Raw genomic sequence first — 16,897 nt, forward strand, 5'->3', positions numbered from 1 at the left:
CTCACCAGAAACCAACACTGCCAGAATCTTCATTTTGGACTTCGAGCCTCCGGGTCTGTGAGAGAAAGAAATTTCTGTCATTTTAGCCACCTAGTCTGTGGTATTTTGTTATGGCACCACAAACAGATTAATACCCCAATCAATAAAATAAATTTGACCACTATTGCACCTTAGAGGAAATGGCAGATATTGTTTTTAGCTTAAATATATAAAGGATTCAGAAATGGTGAACTGGGGTTACTATTTAATCTAGGAGACTAGCCATACAAACCAAGTGGACCCTGGTAGATGACAGGGTACTGCCACAAACTGAGTTAGGTAGTAAACTTAGTTGGAACTGCTTGGCTTATTGTAGTATCTTTGCTAAAGAAATTAACGTACCCTCAAGTACATAGTATGTAGCCATCGGTTCAGTGAAAATAAATTTTTTTGTTCCTATCCAGAATGAGAAACAGAAACAGTTTACATTCATGTGGGACAAACGACTGTAAGTAAGTACTTACTGACTTGTCCCAGGTCTATGTTAACTTTCTCATACTCTGTGTCATAAAATTTCCGAAAGGACCTGAACTATCTTAGCATTCCTCAGAACATTGCATAGATCCACTGTATTGATTAATTAGACAAAATGAGCAAGGACCAGTGAGCATAGTTGGAAGCCTTGGTAAGCCTAAGAGCTCTAGAAGATGAGTAAAAACCTTACAAAGATTCAGGGCCCTACCAGATCAGTGATGCTTCTAGCAGTCCAGTAGTCTGGAACATGCTGGGACCTTTATCTAAAGTAAAGGACAAGTTATTGTTTCCTGCACCTAATCCATAAGAAGGAAACATAAAACTTGGTAGGATTTTTTGGGTTATAGAGACAGCATGTTCCAGCTCCAACTTATTTATGAAGTGACACCAAAAGCTATCAGAACAAGAAAGGGATTTGCAGCAGGTTTAGCAAGTCATATGAAAAGCTCTGCAATGTGGGTGAATATGTCCTGATAGACTCACAATACTAGAGCAGGGTTTCTCAACCTCAGTACTATTGACATTTTGGGCTGGATGATAATTATTTGATGTGTGTGTTTGCGGGGGAGTGTCCTGTGTGTTATAGAATATTTGACAGATGCTACTAGATGCTGGTAGTGATCTCCCTTCCCACCTGTGAAAAACAAAAATGTCTACAGACATTGATAAATGTGCCCTGGAAGGCAAAATCACCTGAAGTTGAAAACCACTATGGTAGAGTTATCTGCAGTGAGAAAAGATGACTTGTAGAGTTAATGGAAAGCCCCTACAGGATAATTCTCACACAGACCCAAAGGGGGCAAACTTAAGCCATTTAAAGCAGAAATATATACTGTGCCCAGATATAAATGGAGCATTTGACCATAGGACATCAAGGGACCATGTGGCCAGAGCTACCAGTCATGAGATGGGCTCCATAACACCCACCAAGTCATAAATTTGGGTGGGCTTAACAGGAATTTATTGTTAAGTGGGAGTATTACATCTGGGATTTGGCCCAAGCATGGCCAGAGGGAACAAGTAAGCTGTGATTAAATGGCCTAGTCACCAAGGCTTCTCCCTTAGATGATGTGTATAATTAGGTAGTGAAGGAGGAAAAAGGCCAAGTTAAGCTCACGGATGGGTCAACTTGATATATAGGTGCAAACCAAGAATAAACCGCTGCTGTCTCATATTGCTACTTAGGGGTGAAACAGAAAGACACTGTGAGGGGAAATCCCTCCAATAGGTAGAGCTGTGGTAATTGCATCTGATTATTCACTCTGTATAAAAGAGGAACGACCCTAGGTAAGAATAAAATGTATTTATGGAAAGGTGAAAATGAGTGGGCTGGATGCTCTGGATCCTGGCAATGAAATAATTGGAAGGTCAGGGACAAAGACGTCTGGGGAAGAGGATAAATGAACCTACTGAAGATCCATATCACATGTTAGCAACCAGTAATGAGCAGCACCATGGAAGAGGCTCTAAGAAACCAACAGGCAGGAACACTTGGCCGGTTGATATCAACCCAGCCTCTGTCAGGAGAGCTTCAGTTCTAGACCAGTGGGCTTAGGAATGGAGTAGCCATGGTGGCAGGGATGGAGACTAAGGCATGGGCCTGACAGCATGACCTCCCACTCGCCAGAGCTGATGTAATTACTGCCTCTGCCAGCTGTTCTACCTGCTGACAATAAAAACCACCTGATCTTCACCACCCCCCTTTCCCCACCCCCCTGGAACATGCAGTACAATTCCTTCAGGAGACCAACCACGTATTTGTCTTAATCATCAGCAAGTTGATTGCATTGGACTACCTCTAGTCTGGAAGGGACATCTGATCACTATGACTGGAATAAACACAGATCCTAAGTGAGGATTTACCTTTTCTGACTGAGGGCTTTGGCCAGCACCGCTAACCTAGGGTTTATAGAATATTTGATCAACTGGCCCAGAATGCCACATAGCATTGCATTGAACCAACGGACTCACTTATAGAAAAGGAAACATAGCAGTGGACCTATGACCATGGAATCTACTTGTCCTATTGCATGCGACACCACCCAGAATCTGTGAACTTGGAGATGACAGCCATCCTCAGGAAACAGTATGCACCCTAAATAAGTTTTTTAAAAATGATATGTTGTTTGTGTCCTTAAAGTGAAATATATGGAGCTGAGAACCATGGCAGAAAAGTTGAAGTGACCCCACTTACCATCTCTTTCATTGTTCCACTTGGGGAATTTGTGCTTTATGTTTCTACAAAATTAGAGTCTGTGAAGTCTAGTTGTCCTGGTTTCCAGAGGGGAAGTGCTTCCACTAGGGGCCCAATAAGAGTCCTATTAAACTAGAAGTTGTAGCTGTCTTTTTATCACATAGGTCTCCTTTGTGCCAAAAGACCAGCAGGCAAGGGAAAAACTCACAAATCAGGTAGAAACAACTGACCCTGATCATCATAACATTTTCATATTAAAGTCAGTTTCCAGATAACCTTATAGATATGTAACACAAACTTCTGATCTCTCATCTTCACCACCTCCCCCATACTCCTTATTGCTGTTCTGTTTGTTTTTATGTTCTTAGCAAGTGTCATATCTATAATTCTATAAACTTTACATATTTATCTTGTCTATTGTCCATGTAAACTCCCCCTCATACACACACAAACACTAGAATTCAAGTTCTACGAGGGCAGATATCTAACTATTTTGCTTTCTGCTGAATCTTCCATGCTTAGTACATAACAGGAGATTAATAGTTGGGCAAATAAATTCCTGAAATTCTAGAGATAATATTTCATATTCTCAATCATTTAGGAAGGAGAATCATGCATTTCCAAGATGGACCAAAGAGCTGTCAAATACCATATATCTATTGATCACCTGCCATTCACCAGTTATTTCAATAAACAAGATTTTCTTCTATGTACTATCAGCATAGAGCCTGCAAACAGAAGAGAATACTAGAGGGCATGGTCCCTGGAGAGCGAACTCTCTAGGTAATGAGGTAGGACAAACTTCCTGCTAGCAGATTCCTCTTAAAAATTTATGAAGAATTATGGGTGGTGGTAGATACGAAGCCTAATGGAGAGCATATATATTAGATTCTTTCTTAAAGAATGGATACTGTGGAAAAAGACATCTTTGGAGAAGCAAGACAACCACTGTGAGGAAAAGAAGCATGAGTGAAAACTAAGAGGGAATGCCGAATTAGGAAAGAGATGGAAGTCCAACTACAAAAGAGATGAGAAGTAGTGGAGAGTTTTGTTTTGTTTTGTTTTTAGCATTTGGTCAGTATGGGGATCCAAACCTCGACCCTTGTGCTATCAGCACCACATTCTAACCAACTGAGCTACCCAGCCAGCCCTGGAAAATATATTTGTATAGTTGGGTGGTTCTAACTAGATTATTGAGTATATGGCAGCAGGAGTAAGATAGAAAGCTGTAATAAATAGGGAGCCATTTATTTCTCAGTAAGAAGAGAGTAATAATGAAACTTGGGTTTGAGGGAATTTAGCCTGGCACATCAGCCAGGTTGGACTGGGAGAGGGCAGAGCCTAGAATCAGGAAACCTAAATAAGAGGCTATTGCAATGATCGGCACTGAAGTTACTGAGAAAAGAGATTAAGGGAGTTAGTAACGCAACTGTGTTAAAGAGTCATAAAAAAATCTTAGACAAAATTTGGGGCGTGAAGAGGCATCCTGGGAAACAACTGTGACTCTAAGTCAGTAATCATTACACATGATTATATCCTAATCCATAAAGAAGAGTGTGTAGAACAAGTAAAGGTAGAAATCAACTTCAATGAAAAAGCACATATTTGTGTTACCAGTTAAGACATAACAGCTGCTTAATGCAGGCAATGTTAACTTATTGCACCATCTGAACATACTTACTTGAAACAGCAAGTTTTGCCCTATTCCCTCAAGATCAAAAGATTGCTCTTAGGAAGCCCCACAAGGCATGAACTTTGGAAGAAACAGAATGCTCAGAGCTCCCAGAAGTGTACATTTGCGTACCATTAGCAAAGAAGGGATGATTTGCCTCAAATTTCATGGGAATATGCAATGATAAAGTTAATTGCTAAGGTAGCCAGGACACACACCACCCAGGGACCCAATGCCTGAAATCAACATCTCCTATAAAATAGGGAAACAAAATGAAGAGTAGCACAGATGGTGTCCTGTCTTGACAATTTCCAGCAGGAGCTGAGCCACTGAAGCCACTCATCGAAGTTAGCCATGTGTAATATCTCTAAGGAAAACTGTACAGACCCAGGTAATGTTGGCAGAAGAGACATCTCCAACAACATAGGTTAAAATGTGGTTATTTAAAGCAAGTGATAAATAGTTGCATGTCACCTCAAGCTACATGATGAATTATAAATGTGAAATAGTGATTGCTCAAACTTTCAAAAGGCTAATGTGCTCTCCTGAAGATTTCATGGAGACCTTGACCAAAAATAGTGAGAGGAAAATTATTCACAGTGTCCAGGCTTATGGTTTTTCAGTGACTTTTAGAACATAAGGGCTCGGGCCGGCCCGGTGGCGCACTGCGCTAGTGCGCCGTTTGGGAAGCGCGGTTGCGCTCCCGCCGAGGGTTCGGATCCCACATGCAGACCGGTTCCCGCTCACTGGCTGAGCGAGGCGCGGGGGCAACACCGAGGGTTGTGATCCCGTTGCTGGTCCCGGTCCGGTACGGGGGCAACACTGGGGGTTGCGATCCGTTGCCGGACATGGAAAAAGACAAAAAAAAAAAAAAGAACATAAGGGCTCGGGCCGGCCCGGTGGCGCACTGCGCCAGTGCGCCGTTTGGGAAGCGCGGTTGCGCTCCCGCCGAGGGTTCGGATCCCACATGCAGACCGGTTCCCGCTCACTGGCTGAGCGAGGCGCGGGGGCAACACCGAGGGTTGTGATCCCGTTGCTGGTCCCGGTCCGGTACGGGGGCAACACTGGGGGTTGCGATCCGTTGCCGGACATGGAAAAAGACAAAAAAAAAAAAAAGAACATAAGGGCTCAAGTCAACCTCAAGTCAATTTTCTTCCTTGCATAGGCCAATGCCAATAGAAGACATCCCAATTTAGGTCAGTGCTGTGATGCCAAAGAAAAAAAAAAAAGCAACAAGAGTCTTAAAAATCATTCCCAATGTTTATTCTTAAAGACCCAGAACTCCAACACTGTCCCTTTTGCTTTTTGTGTGTGTGCTAGGTTTGTGCACACGTGTGTGTGCGCATGTGTGTGTACACAGAGGAACCTACCTCTCTTAGTTGGTCAATATATGTCACTCTAACATGACAGTGGTATTTGGAGGGCTTTATGTTTCTTGTCTTTAAGAACAAACAAAAATTATCACCTTAGTGTTTAATTTAGTTTCCTTTTCTATTACCATTTTCTGTCATTTTTCCCTCACTGTGGACAGGGTTGAACAATTGAGAGGGAGTGTGCTGCTATCATTTTTAAGGCTGAGAAAAAAAAGTGTGAACGCTGGACTGACAGTTGCAATTGTATATATTGACACTTTTGAGACTAAAATTGAGCTTCATTGATTATATTGAGTCACTGTAAAATTTTTACTGTGCTGAGGAGATAGACCAACTGTGACACTAAACCTTGGAAAGAAAGCCTAACCATACTGTTGCTAAGCACAAGAAAGGAGAGGACTCCAGGTCTCTGTCAGTTTGTCAGCAAGAAACAATTTTTGACATTTCCTATGGCTAGTATTGTGCCAAATACTGTGGAAGACATTCAAACTAGTAAGATATTGTCCCCGCTCTAGGGGAATTTACTATTTTGATTTTCATCATTTCTTTGGGTACAGGAAGCTATATCCCCAAGTGAAGCAACATGAACTAATAGCTATATTAACAACCGCACCTCATTAGTCATGCTGTGTCCCTGGCACCCAGGGGAGAGGGCTGAGAAAGGAGCCTTTCTCTTTTCTCTGGCTCCCCCCTGTAACAGCCTCCCTCCCTGTAACATCTGAAATTTTAAGCCAAGGATATGTTAGTCACTGATGAAAAAGTAACATAATAATTTCCTAAAGTTGATGACAATATTCTTGGTTACACAAAAAAGTGGAAGTTCATTATTTTATACAGTACAAAAAACATATACTTCTACTCTTGATACAGTCGGTCAGTTTTAATTAGTAATCCAACTGGGAAGCCTTAGTAAAACACATGCCCTTTCAAAACCAGGGTAAGTCCTTGCCAGAAAAGCTATGGAATATAATTATTCTTGAATGCAAATCATATGATATATCCTGTTAGTCTATTGCTATGGAACATACAAGAATCCTGTATATTCACGGTACTATGCATATTTAATTTCTATATAAAAGTAATAGGCAAAGGAGATTTAATGTTGCACTAAGTGCTGGTTTCACAGTGGACTCTGTGTTTATGGGTGAGCATAAATAAACTAGGCAGTGCAAATTTCATTCCTTTGGGACAAGTCCTTTGCATTGTAAAAGCAATACATGATTTGCACAAATCCTTGCATACCTACCTTTCTGCATCTTTATATATGGTTTTGGAGGGATGAAATCCAGGAAGTTTTGACTATGTTTATGTATCTTCAGCCCGATATTTTTAATGTGAGAAAGTAAACAAAGCAGAAACATGTATTTAATCTTGCAGCTTATGTCCTTGTTGTATGAATATGCAAAACTCCACCTGTTCAAACTTCACACATGATCCCACAGGAAAAATAGGAACGACAGGTTGAAGAACACTGACTGTGTTCTAACATTTTTTGGTTAAGCACATTCACAAATCCCAAAATGCACATTGAAAGACAGCTGTTGCCACAGCAACCAACTCTGTTTATAAGGAAAATATTGATTGATTACCTACTATTTGGTTTATGCTTCATATAAATCAAAAATAGTGCAACATAATCTCTTTCCTCAAGCCTGGAGATTTTTTAGAAGTACATGATATCTGTTTGAGTAATTGAAAGGTATTAAACATATTTAGGTGTATTTGCTGTTTTTACTTTTCAGGCAAAACCAAATTACTTACTATTTCAAAGAACATTGATTTTTATTCCCTTGGTACCAAATCAATAAAATTCCCTCCAGCACAGCAGCTGTTGTTTAATGGCCTTAAAGAGTTAATGTGCTGCCTAAATTGAACACAGTTCAGTGTCTACACCAACTGTGCCCTCAATTAGTGCTGACAGATTGACTTTCTCATAGGTGGTAAAAGCTCAATTTATGGAGATGGATGGTTTGAGACTATAATCAATAATTTAAGAAAATTGTGTTGAATTATATATTTGTAGCTATACAATATCTATAAGAACTATATGTATTCATTTTCATTGTTTATAAAAGGTGTTTTCTCGTTCACTGACAGATATTCAGAGATTCCCAATAATTTTTCCATAATCTAAGCACAGGGAGATTGTAAAATTTGGATAACTTAGTATAAATATTCTAATTGTGATATACGAGTAATTACAAAGAATTTGAAGAGCCAAATAACTGAAGATAAGGTGCAAGCATTGTGAATTAGTAATAATAACATTTAGTCACATTAATAAAGATCGCCCTTCAGTGAGAAACATTCCACTTGAATTGCTCATTGCAGATCACCTTTAGTGTATAGATTTTGACAACTTTCTACATTATTTTATGCTATTCTTCAAAGCAGATAAGCAGGTGTTCAAAGATGTGCCAGAAGTGGTCATTTAATTTGAAAGAATAATACATTTCCTCTTTAGCTTCCACCAGGATTGTATGGCTTTACCCCCTGATCAGGTGACAGTTCAGAAAGCATCTCCCTAGTCAAAGTAGAACCTTAGACCGTGAGGGCAAGGACTGCTGGGTACTTCAGCAGAGCATTGCTCTTGCATCCTATGTCCAGACCAGAGCTGAGCTGTACATTTGAAAAAGTTTGAGCAAATAAATTGACTAGTATTTAACACCTCAAGATGGGAAGCGGAATTAGTTCAGAGAGCAAAGAGTCAGCTAAACGATCAAAAGAACTGGAGAAAAAGCTTCAGGAAGATGCTGAGAGAGATGCAAGAACTGTAAAGTTGCTGCTATTAGGTAATGTTTTCCCCTTTTGTTTTTAAAAACCTGATTTTTCTTAAACTGTGATGTATTTACTGTTCTCTATCTTTCAATTCAAGTGTATTACCATATGAGAGATTTGTTATGAAAATGTGTTTGGAAACTTAGAGACTTTAGGTGCATTCTATAAATATTTAATCATTTTTTTCTGTTTACTATTTTATTACCTTTTTTTTTGCTAAGCAAAGAGGTAAATATTTATTAGATGACCCAATCTCTCTATGTCAATGATACAATTTATTATTATTGAAAGAAAACTGAATACATTTATTATTTTATCACATCCTAGTCATTTCCTGAATGTCAGTTTTTAATACTGAAAACAATCCTTTATTAAAAGTTATTAAAGCTCTATATTATTTTGTTAGGACAGAAATATATTGAGTTGTTTGACATAAAATTTAATATGTGATTTATTTACTTGTGCTGTTAAAATTAGTCTAAACTTTTCAAGAGAGTAATGATAAGTTACTTTATATCATATTAATAAATATTATTCAAACTCCTGAATACTGCCTGTGATATTGTCTGTATGCTAGTAAAATACTCCATTTAAATCCTTTTAGAACATTTATGTATTTATTAAGGTCACAAATTATGTCTCTTATTTTTTTCATTCCCTCAAAACTCAGCACTATGTCTTACCACAACTATAAGTCAATAAATTTTCAATTAATTGAAAGAATGAAAATAATCTGCATGCCACACATTTTTCATAAAACATAAAAATTTAACATGCAGTGGTCACAGAAACAGACATATGCTTTTGCTATAAAATAAAGACCTATAGAAAGAAGAATACAAAACAAGATATTTAATTTCATCAAGTTATATGTTCTCCCTGATCTTGGTAATATACGAGTGCACTTCATTTTCTCTCAGACTTGTGAATCTTTCGCACAACACATTTCCTCATTTTTTAAGTGTACTGTACTGTGTCTACTTTACTCTCAGTGGCGAGAGTGTTTCAGAAACCAGCTTTGGGATTCCCAGCACTTGTTCCTCAAAGGAAAGGAAATATTCTCCCCCTTTATGCACAAGCTCTGTGGCTGCACATGTGCCCAGAGCACTTGCCAGTAACCACTTACAGATTGGTGACATCAAAAAATGTTGGGGTAAGTGCCTATGAAACCAGCAAACATACTCTCCCTAAAACTCTAGAGTATCCTCTGAGACTCTGACAAGAGTGAAAGTAATACGGACACAGAAAAAGCAAATAAAAGGTGGGCGAGAAAGCCAAGCATTCCTGCAAATGCATTTTATATTCTTCTTGTACCAAGAACGATGGCATAAGAGCAGTGATAAAATTTGTTAAAAAACTTGATGTTTGAATAATATGTTGAAGAATAGACATATGTTTTCAATATGCCAATTTTCATTTTTTTTTACATTTTTCTTATTACTTTATAAAAATACAAGTGGAAAGACAAAGAAATGAAAGGACTAATAGTTCAATTTAAAACATGTCCATAGCAATAACTGTTGAGATAATCATATTAGAGCATCTGGTCAAGCAGAGACTGATTGTGAAGGAAAAGAACAAGGTAAAAGAATATGTAGAGGTAACTGAAAACACATCACTGAAAATTTAGTCCAAAAGGTACAGTGTAATGATGGGGGAAATCGAAACGTTTTTTTAAAAAAATTGTGGACTGATACATGTAGCTTCCAGAATCAGAAAAGTTCACAGTTCTGCAGAACAGTTGACTGGGGCCCAATTTGTTATACAAGGGTACTTCAAAAAGTTCATGGAAAAATAGGATTGAAAGATAATCTGGATCTTTCCATGAACTTTTTGAAGTACCTTCATATATGATGCTATCAAATGAAAAAGAAGGCACACAAATTATTTTAGACTTAAGTGGTGGGTTAGATCAAGAAGAGAGAGTGACTTTTGTATCAGAGATATAATAGAATCATTCGTTGTACTTTCCTAAGATGACCACAGTTTTACACATTCAGTTCTGTCATTACCATACAAAATGCTTGGATTTATTTGGTTCCAACAATATGCCACTGAACTTCCCAGACACATTTTGTTTATGCAAAATAAATCAAATTCCAGATTGTTCCTATTTCAATTATATTCCAAACATTTGACTAAGTTTTCTCTCTGGACTCTACTTGAGTTCTATGAATGATGATTCAATTATGAACTTCAAAACAACAAACTCTTGCAGCAACTCTTCTTCATTCTCATTTCTGAATTAAACTTAAATTCTCTAAACTATAATTTTAATATTCAACTTGGACTCAGTGAGAAATTATAAAATTATAAGTGTTCGAGAAAACTAAACCTTCCCACTCCCCATCCTCAAATGCTTTCCCGATGAAATCTATTTAATTTGGCCCATCAATGAAACAATGTTCTCATTCAACTGAACAGCAACAGTTTTTAAGTTTACCAATGAGTGTATGTCACGTGGGACTAGTTAGTTTAACCTTAGTAGTGATCAGATCCCAAGTCTAAGCCTATTTTTAAAAAATGAGAAACTTAAAAGACACTTTTGACAGAATTCATTCTTTATGTTGATCCTCGTTATCTAGAGAATTTCTAGGTGCTTAAATGCATAACACCTACTTCCCAAATTTAACATATACTGTAAAGTAGACAAAACTATGACATTATTGAATACAAGAACTCACTGATTCTGAAGAGCTATCAAGATGCTATTTTACACCTAAAGGATTGCCTTGCAGACTTTTAAAAATTACGTCTTTCAAGTCTTAAGTATAATTACAGAACAGATGTCAAATCTCTGTTTTTAGCAAAAAGCAGGCTTCTAGAAAATGCTTGAGATGAGTCATGTATTGTTGGCACATTTGATAACTGCTATCAAGAAAATAATGTCATGTGGTGAAAACCATCACCACAATCTATGTTGTATACCTTTCTGCAGCCTCCAAAAGTTTCTTCCTGCCCTGCTATTTATTATCATTATTATTTTATAATAAGGACACTTAGCATAAGGTATAGCCTCATAGAAAATTTTTAAGTATACAATACAGTATTGTGAACATAGACACTATAAATATCAGATATTTTAAAAATAAGTGTAAAATTAGAGGTTGGAGTTTTCAAATAAAAGATCATTAAAAAGATAAGATAGTACACAGCCACAATATTCTTTTTCAAACATAGAACATGCTTAGATAGCTTGGCTGATGAGAAATTTTACAGATTCATGATGCTTATATTACTATATCACAGAAATAGGTACTTAGACATGCTAATAATCATAAAAATATATCTCACACCATATGCTTACCGATCTAATGCACTAAAAAACCACAATATTACTTATATAGTATTTATGTTAAAATATTTACATTGAATTTAGTCAGACAATACAGAATGCCAGACATTATATAAGAAAATTGTCCTAGACTTTAGAAAAAACGTCGTCATGAAAACAAAATAACAACAATATTACTAAGGAAATGTTCTTAATTAAAAGAATTAAATAGCATAACAACAGAGAAAATGTATGAACCTTGATTGTATCTTGAATCCATGAAATACAAAAGGTATGAAAAACATTTTTGAAACAATCAGATAAATTTGAATATGAAGTATATATTAGATAACATTTTGGATTAACGTAAATTTTCTTAGGCATAAAAACAGTGTTGTGATTTTGTAGAAAAACGGCCTTATCCTTAGAAGATGCATTCTGAAGTATTCATGAGTGAAATGTCTGATTTCTTTCAAAGGTTCAGCAAAACAAAGCATATAAAAATGTGTACATATATGCCTCTGTAAGCTTATATATATGTATGTGTTTATATATGAGAAATAAAACAAATACGACAAAGCATTAATAATTGGTAAAGGTGAAGGGTATACAATACAGGCTTCTAAAGTACCTTTTTTTCAAACTTCTGTAAGTTTTAAAATTATAAAAATAAAAGGTTTGGGAAAGATAAACAAACATTGGGTTATTATTTATTTTCTGGCAAAAGAAAATGTACAAATTTATCTGGATATTTATTCATATGGCTTTACAAGTGAATTCTACCAAACAGCCTATGGATAGATCACACGAATTTTTAAGGAAATTCTTCTCAATTCATTATTTGACAACCTTGACAAAATTTGACAAAGACAGCCCAATCATCCTCACAGACAGATACAAAAACCAAGGCCAATTGATGTTAGCAATGTGTTAAAAGGAAAAAAAAAAAAAAAAATGGAGGGAGGAATAGAAAGAAGAGGGAATTTCCAAGAATGTATGGTTGAAATACTATTGGAACATCAACTAATATTAATCACGACATTATCAAATTAAAAGAGAAAAATTATCTTAATTATGTCAGGAAATGCAAAAAGATAAAGTTTTTCACTCATTTCTGATAAAACACTTATCGACATAGGCTTAGAAGGAAGCTCCCTTAACCAGATAAAACAGTACGTACAAAATCCCTTCAGTAATTATGATACTTAGTGGTTAATACTCCCTTTGCTGATTACAGATTAATGGGTTTCCTGTTAACAGAGTAGACTGTAAGGTATGACCTAGTTTCCTGCTCTTGACCTTCCTTTTTTCAATATTCCTATCAGGGATTTGGGTGAAGGTTGATAAGGCATGCATTTCAAACTCGAGTAAGATTCAGTTTGGAAGAATACAGTTACAAAGCAGCCAAAATTCCAAATGATCTCAACTAGCAGAAATGCTTGTCCTGAATAAGCAAAATGGAATTAATAGATATCTTTATTGAGGTTCAAGATCTATTACATATGTAAGTTTTGTGGAAGAATCTATTTAGAAAGAGTTGATGTAAAAAAAAAAAAAAAGTAGAAAATTTTTTACAACTACAAGTTCAATATAGGTAAATATTGTGATAAAGCTACAAAGAAAAAAGAAAGAAGGCAAACTAATCATGACCCTTATTACAGAAAGTATTTTATTTAAAAATGAGCACCAGGAGTGAGAAGACCTAGGTTATGTCCCTCTCTCACTACATCAGAATATCATAAATCTGTTCATGAATATAATATCTATAGCATACTTTTCGGTACTAGCATCTCAAAAGGACATTGTTTCTTACATGGAGTGTGGTTCAAGGGATAAGAGTTCCTCAAGAAAGGATTAAAGGAAAGAAACATATTATACTTGAAAAATCTCTTGAAAAAGGCATGAGCACATTCTTCAAATAAGAGAAAATGTTGAGAGCTCACTATATGTTAATATATGCTCTAGATAATTTATATATGTAACTTAATTCTCCCAAGCCCTAAGAGGTAGACATTAATAATCCCATTTTATAAAAGAGGGAACTGACTCTCAAAGAGATCAAATTTGATCAACGCACCTAGTCAAAGCTGGAAATGAGTGCATGCCCATACCTATTTAATTGCAAAACATGAGTATGCCTATTTCATTTTCCTTCCCTGAGTCCAGACTATTTGGAGAGCTCTCATGTGGAAGAAACAGAGAATTTTGATGTTGCTCCATGAGGAGAAAAAATGGGTGGAACAAAATTTAATTGATTCATAAAAGAATACTCTAAAAATCTGTGCCAACAGTTTACCAGTGGATGACAGCTGACGTTGCAATACCAATGTCAATGAAAATGCACTGCTTTCTTATTAATTTAAAGTAAGCGCACCCAAAATAATTTATAAACAAAGTGTTGAAGCCATTTTGATATTGACATTATCCACGCACACCTAAAATGAAAGTAATATGACATAGCATTAATATGGGAGTCAGGAGACACAGTTTCCTTGTTTTAAGGTAGATCTAAGACTCTGAATGAGGGTTATAAACTCTACTAGATTTATTTTTCTCACACACAGAGTAAAGAGATGTGCACAGCTGGTTGATTTCTAAGATTTCTTTCTACTGCACGATTATGTGATTTCTAAGACCACCTGCAAAAAATAAATCTTATGTATTATACTAAGTCAAAGCATTTAATCTCATTTTGCCTGTTTTAGCAAGTTGTTCCTACCAAAGGAGGAATCAAGCCTTATGTATGTTCAGTTGAAGTTCAGTTACAGGTATGAATATTGTGTAGATTTAATATTATCTTGATTCTTGCAAATAAAAAATGTGGAACAAAATCCCTAATTTATTTTTAACAAGAATAAAGTAACTTGTGAGTATTAAAGTACAAATTAAGTATAAATTTAAATATTTAATTATTTGAAACATATCTACTTCAAAGAAGCAAATGCATGGCTTGTTAAAATTCCCTTGATATCTCTTGGCCCAAAACAGTTTTAGTGATGAGCACAATTTGAAGGAAGAGATTATTTCAGTACAACTCAACATATGTGAATATTCTGTTAAAATGTCTATATTTGGCTCTGTAACATGATCTCATCTCAAAAGAATGGAATGGTTATTGTGAACTAAGACCTAGAACTGTTGTAAGAACAGGATTCAATAACTTATTTTTGAAATTACTTTGCAATGGAGTTCCAAATAATAAATTAGATTTTAGGTAGACTGGCTTTTATTCAAGAATTTTCCTATTAATGCTGGAGTTGACTATACTGATCCTTCATTCACATAGAAGACTGAAGTCACTAAGTAGGACAAGGATGGTTCAGACACCTTTTTGAAAGACTTCTAAGGGAAAATATTAAATTTTAATATGCAGTTTCATTAAAAACTATATGCTGCTTTTTAAAGGTCATTGATTATTCTACATAAATTAGACACATCATGAATTACCAGCTAAGTTACAAAGAATTATTATATAATAACATCCCTCTAGCTTCCAAAATAATTTTGGAAATATCAGATATTAGTTTCATCAGCATTATTATCAATTTGCCATACTTATGAAGGACCATTCTAAACATACATTAACTCTCTGACATAGTCTAAAAGTCACTTTTGTTTTCCAAATTATGATAAATTTTTGACTAGTCAATAATATAGAATGAATAAAATGAAATTCGGTTGTGATTTTTTTTTTTTAATCTATCCAACAGTGTTTCTTAATTAATACGTTATTTGTTCACAATACATATGCTGGTACAACTCTGGAAAAGTCTTGTCACACTTTTCTCATTATTATCAAGGTAGATAATTCATTTAAATAAAAATAATCTATATTATTTTCATTTTATTATAGAAATCATAAATATTATAGTATTATTTAAGCAAATTCAATTAATATTCAGAAATGAGACATCCTCTTCCCAGTCTCAAATTTTCTCAAAAGTTTTTTTTCCCCAGTATTTCCACTCTGGTTTAACAAAATATAATACTAAATCCACCTGCCTGTGTAAGTACTGGAGTTTCTACTAGGCCCATTGACCTTCCTCCCACATCCCCATAACTCTGTAATTTTCAAGACAGTAAAAATAAATAAATATATTTGGAGAAGTGAGATATTGTCCAAATCTGTAGCCTGTGTAGGATGATGCTGCAGTTTTCAATATCCACTTCTATTGCTAGGTATTTTAAAACCTATCAAGGACAGCTTTGTAATCTTATTGATAACTTTCCATTCAAAGTGATGCACAACTTACAGCAAAGTAGCAAATTATCTATAAAGCCAGCAAACCAGAATGTTGTGCAAAGCTAATTGATTCGCCCTTGCCACTCTCACAGACAAATAACTCTCAGACATACAAATTAATATAGTCAGTTGTCTTCTGAAAATGGGTGAGGTTATATTCTAATGTAGTTTTATTTTATTCTCAAATGTTTTATTCTTGGGCATAGCAGCCTCTATGAAATGAGATAGTTATGCCCAATCTGTCACTTGTGTTTGATTATATTAAGTCATGCCAATGATGAAATATTATGCAAATTGCTTTGGTTGATTTTTGCATTCATCTACTTTGTTTCAAATTTTACTACCTGTGGTGTAGAACGCACTTAGCATAAAATCATAAGAAGAAGTATCCTGGAGGTTTACCCAAAAGGAAGAATTTGTGTAGCATCACCAGGCAATGAAATATTATTTCCCATAGCTCTCATTTCCTCAATATTATATAAGGTGGGCAGCTGTTTCAGACAATTGCAGAAACTAGATACATTTAGATAGACCTGGGACAAAAACAATTTATGTGAAATAGAATTAAATTTAGGCATAGCTTTATCTGTTCATCAAGGCTTAAGAAAACTTTTAAATTGAGTAGAAACATTTCAGTGAGGAAAAAAATAATATACAGTGCAAAGGGCAAAATCTTATTTTTGAACTATGAGTTTGAAGAATTCATTTATTTCACTGAGATTTTACTATGAGTTAAGCACTATTCTAGGTGCTTTGGACATATCAGTAAACAAAACAAAGATCCTTGCCCTGATAGAATTTACCTTGTGGTGATGGAAGACAGGAAAAATTGAAAATAATATCTGAATAA

At 35.6% G+C, this 16,897-nt stretch overlaps 1 protein-coding gene across 1 annotated transcript in view; it reads left to right on the forward strand.

Annotated features, from left to right (window-relative positions):
- Positions 1-8,332: 8,332 nt before the first annotated feature.
- The window catches only part of GNAT3 (guanine nucleotide binding protein, alpha transducing 3), a 43,283-nt gene continuing 34,718 nt past the window's right edge, over positions 8,333-16,897 (forward strand). The window contains exon 1 of the mRNA XM_008570001.1: positions 8,333-8,544. Within this exon, the coding sequence (XP_008568223.1) occupies positions 8,427-8,544 (118 nt within the window). The 5' untranslated portion in view covers positions 8,333-8,426. The remainder of the gene's footprint in view (positions 8,545-16,897) is intronic.

This window comes from Galeopterus variegatus, unplaced genomic scaffold (assembly GCF_000696425.1).
Source record: "Galeopterus variegatus unplaced genomic scaffold, G_variegatus-3.0.2 Scaffold30, whole genome shotgun sequence".
NCBI lineage: Eukaryota > Metazoa > Chordata > Mammalia > Dermoptera > Cynocephalidae > Galeopterus > Galeopterus variegatus.